The 4,408-nt window shown below is 43.0% G+C and overlaps 1 protein-coding gene across 1 annotated transcript; it reads left to right on the forward strand.

The window, feature by feature from the left end:
- The first annotated feature begins 268 nt into the window (after positions 1-268).
- Positions 269-4,042, forward strand: LOC107058287 (uncharacterized). Its single transcript, XM_015303814.1, has 6 exons — positions 269-359; positions 861-1,024; positions 1,184-1,401; positions 2,149-2,238; positions 2,326-3,128; positions 3,657-4,042. Exons 1-6 carry the CDS (start codon positions 269-271, stop codon positions 4,040-4,042), a joined length of 1,752 nt encoding a protein of 583 aa, XP_015159300.1.
- Positions 4,043-4,408: the final 366 nt, after the last annotated feature.

Genomic DNA, 4,408 nt, shown 5'->3' on the forward strand with positions numbered 1-4,408 from the left:
CGGGTATGCACCGACCGTCGATGATGTCTCTCGAGGTTTTGACTTCTACACGGTGGAGCTGGTAAATGCCACCGGTGTTGACTTGGCTCTACAACCTCTTATGCCTGCCGTGTACAAAATAATTGCTACTATCATGCTCCAAAATGGTTTCGAACCAGGGTTCGGATTGGGGGAACACTTTTAAAGAAATATCGAGCCTGTCCAAATTCCTGCCAAATGAGCAAAGTTTGGTTTGGGGTATGTCCCCACGGATGCTGATGAAGCAGAGATGAAGAACAAGAGGGTTGACCAAGCGTTGGCTAGGCCAATTCCTCATCTGTACCAGTCATTCCCGGTGCAAGAACATGTCAACGATGGTGGTCTCGGGGAAGGAATCTAGGGCCTTTTCGAAGAAGTTCACGTAGTCATCGAGGAAGAAGCTGGGACATCAGACATCCATGATGCAGAACCTGATGAGCAATTGCAGAACTGGACCTCCACACCACTCCTGATTTCCCGCTCATCTGGGTAGAAAGGACATGCGTTTTGTTTGTTTTAAAATCGATAGTGGTCCGAAAGAGGCCCGAGACCCACCCTTTATGCAATTGTTATTTGTTTGAAGCTTTTAAATTCCCTCGTGATGTTTAAAAAGCCAAAATGACCCTCGGCCATGGCCAAAGTTTGTGCTTGTCTTTCAATTTAAATAAAAAGCCTCATTTATCGAAATTTGTTTGTCTATTTATCTATTTATATTTTACTTTCCTAACTTTGTTTGTTTATGATTTTCAGTGATATTAATTTAAAACCTGCCAATGTCATGTCATGTCATGAACCGAGTGAACGAAATGAGGCAGGTGATGATGAGTGTGAGGAATATGAAGAAGAAAATGAGGTACCCGAACATGTTGCTGAGGAGTTTCGACAATTTGAGAATCAACACAAGCCAAATCTTGAAGAAACTGAAACTGTGAATCTCAAAGATGGGGAATGTGTTAAAGAAATCAGAATCAGCGTCCATATGACTGAAGCTCAAAGAAGGGACTTGGTTCGTTTGCTCAGAGAATACATTGATGTGTTTGCCTGATCTTATAGAGATATGGCAGGGTTGAGTACGAATATGGTTTCCCACAAGTTGCCGATCAATCCAAATTTCAGTCCAGTAAAACAAAAGACTCGGAAGTTCAAGCCTGAGTTGAGTTTGAAGATCAAAGAGGAGATTACAAAGCAGATCGAGTCCCAAGTAGTGGAGGTGACGCAGTATCCGACTTGGTTAGCTAACGTTGTACCGGTTGCCAAGAAAGATGGAAATATCAGAATTTGTGTTGACTACAGAGATCTCAACAAAGCTAGCCCGAAAGATAACTTTCCATTACCAAATATTCACATTCTCATTGATAATTGTGCTAAGCATGAGATGCAGTCGTTTGTGGATTGTTATGCGGGTTACCACCAGATCCTGATGGACGAAGAAGATGCAGAAAAGACAGCTTTCATCACGGCTTGGGGTGTATATCATTATCGGGTGATGCCTTTTGGTCTCAAGAATGTCGATGTTACTTATATGAGGGCCATGACAACCATCTTTCATGACATGATTCATAAGGAGATCGAGGTGTATGTAGATGATGTCATAATCAAGTCCAGCTGGCAAGTTGTTGGGATTTATAGTCAGTAAGAGGGGCATTGAGCTTGACCCTTCCAAGATCAAGGCGATCCAGGAATTACCTCCTCCGAAAACCAAGAAAGGGGTGATGAGTTTTTTAGGTAGGTTGAATTACATCAGCCGGTTCATTGCTCAATCCACCGTGGTGTGCGAGCCCATCTTTAAGTTATTGAAAAAAAGATGCCTCGACCAAGTGGACCGGAGAATGTCAAACTGCTTTTGATGCCATCAGAACTATTTGTCCAATCCGCCAGTGTTGGTCCCTCCGCGAGAAGGGAGTCCATTATTGCTATATTTGTCGGTCTCAGATAATGCATTAGGGATGCGTGCTTGGTCAACATGATGAGACAGGGAAGAAGGAGCGAGCTATTTATTACTTGAGCAAGAAGTTCACTCCATATGAGGCTCGTTACACTCTTTTTGGAGAGACATGTTGTGACTTTGACTTGGATCGCTCAAAAGTTGAGACATTATTTGTCTTCTTATACCACATACCTTATTTCTAGGATGGACCCGTTGAAGTATATTTTCCAGAAAGAGATGCCGACCGGGAAGTTGGCTAAATGGCAAATGCTTTTGAGTGAGTTTGACATTGTGTATGTGACTCAGAAGGCGATAAAGATATAAGCCTTGGCTGATCATCTTGCGGAGAATCCAGTTGATGAAAAGTATGAACCGCTCAGGACTTATTTTCCCGATGAGGATGTTTCGTTTGTTGGTGAAGATATTTCTGAGGCATACCTTGGTTGGAGAGTATTCTTTGATGGAGCGGCAAATCACCAAGGGAAAGGTATCGGAGCGGTCTTAGTGTCAGAATCTGGTCAACACTATCCTATGGCGGCTAAACTCCGATTTAATTGCACGAACAACATGGCTGAGTATGAAGCTTGCATCCTCGGTTTGAAGATGGCAATTGATATGAATGTTCATGAGTTGCTGGTTATTGGAGATTCAGATTTGCTGATTCATCAGGTTCAAGGAGAATGCGCCGTAAAGAACCCAAAGATCACACCGTACGTGCAGTATATACAGAAGTTGTGCAAAAGATTTCGCAAGATTGAATTCAGGTACACTCCCAGGACACAGAATGAGTTGGCTGATGCTCTGGCCACCATTGCCTCAATGATTAAGCATCCAGATACAAGTTATATCGATCCAGTGGATATAGAGGTAAAAGAGCAACCTGTCTATTTTTCATATGTTGAAGCGGAACCAGATGGTTTACCTTGGTATTTTGACATCAAGAATTACTTGGAGACCGGAACCTATCCCGAGAATGCAACGTTCAACCAGAAGAAGTCGATACGCCGCATGGCCCTCAATTTCTTTGCAAGTGGGGAAGTCCTTTACATGAGGACTCTAGAGTTAGGTCTCCTCAGATGTGTTGATGCTGATGAAGCTGTAAAGCTTCTAGAACAAATACATGTCAAAGTCTGTGGTACTCACATGAACGGGCTCACTTTGGCAAGAAAGATCCTTCGAGCCGGTTATTTTTGGATGACTATGGAGCACGATTGTTGCAAGTTTGTGCAGAAGTGTCATAAATGTCAAGTGCATGGAGATTCGATTCGGGTACCGCCTCATGAACTCAATGCTATGAGTTCGCCTTGGCCGTTTGTAGCTTAGGGCATGGATGTCATTGGTCCAATAGAACCAGCCGCCTCTAACGGACACAGATTCATTTTGGTTGCTATTGACTACTTCACCAAGTGGGTGGAAGCAGCTTCATATAAGTCGGTGACCAAGAAGGTTGTAGCTGATTTTGTTCGCAATAATTTGATATGTAGGTTTGGAATACCAAAATTCATCATTACTGATAATGGAGCGAATCTCAACAGTCATTTGATGAGAGAGATATGTGAAGAATTCAAGATTACTCACCGAAATTCCACCGCCTATCGTCCCCAAATGAACGGAGCTGTAGAAGCCACCAACAAGAACATAAAGAAGATTTTGAGGAAGATGATTGACAATCGCAGAGGTTGGCACGAGATGTTGCCATATGTTTTGTTAGGTTACCGAACAACTGTCAAAACATCAGTTGGAGCTACTCCATATTTGCTAGTATATGGAACAGAAGCAGTTATTCCTGCAGAAGTTGAAATACCTTCATTAAGAATCATCCAAGAAGCTGAATTGAGTGATGCTGAATGGGTTCGCAAGCGGATCGACCAGTTGACATTGATCGATGAGAACAGGATGGTTGCTGTTTGCCACGGTCAACTTTCTCGACAGAGAATGATTCGCGCTTTCCACAAGAAAGTAAGAGCCAGGATATTGAAATCGGCCAGTTGGTTCCTCAAACGCATTTTCCTTCATCAGGATGATTACAAAGGGAAATTCGCACCAAATTGGCAAGGACCCTACATGGTTCGCAAAGTGTTATCTGGAGTGCCTTGATCCTGTCGGAGATGGATGGCACCGAATGGCCGAAACCAATCAACTCAGATGCTGTCAAGAGATACTATGTGTGAAATTTCAGTTTGGATTTTCTGTCATTCCCTTGTAATCGTTTCGTTCAAAATTTTATCGCTTTGTAATGAACTACGTCTGACCTGAATTCTCAAGAATGAGATACGTAGGCGGTCTATGTCGGCCTCGGTCGGTTTCTTTGTAAATTTCTTATTTTGTTAATCCTCGAAAGGGGGAACTACGTTTGACCTGATTCCTGCCTCAACGGGATACGTAGGCGCCACAAGGGCTCGGTCATATTTCCCGTAAGATTCCTATTTCTATCACTCTCTACAATAGAAACTGGGACATAAT

The sequence above is a fragment of the Solanum tuberosum genome, unplaced genomic scaffold (assembly GCF_000226075.1).
Source record: "Solanum tuberosum cultivar DM 1-3 516 R44 unplaced genomic scaffold, SolTub_3.0 scf00468, whole genome shotgun sequence".
NCBI lineage: Eukaryota > Viridiplantae > Streptophyta > Magnoliopsida > Solanales > Solanaceae > Solanum > Solanum tuberosum.

Bases quoted from the DNA above. Each gene is read 5' to 3' on its own strand.
- LOC107058287 (XM_015303814.1), top strand. From the start codon at position 269: ATGAAGAACAAGAGGGTTGACCAAGCGTTGGCTAGGCCAATTCCTCAT. The intron at 2,239-2,325 runs GTATGTGACTCA...TGAACCGCTCAG, and splicing joins TTGAGTGAGTTTGACATTGT to GACTTATTTTCCCGATGAGG. The intron at 3,129-3,656 runs GTTATTTTTGGA...ATGTTTTGTTAG, and splicing joins AAGAAAGATCCTTCGAGCCG to GTTACCGAACAACTGTCAAA.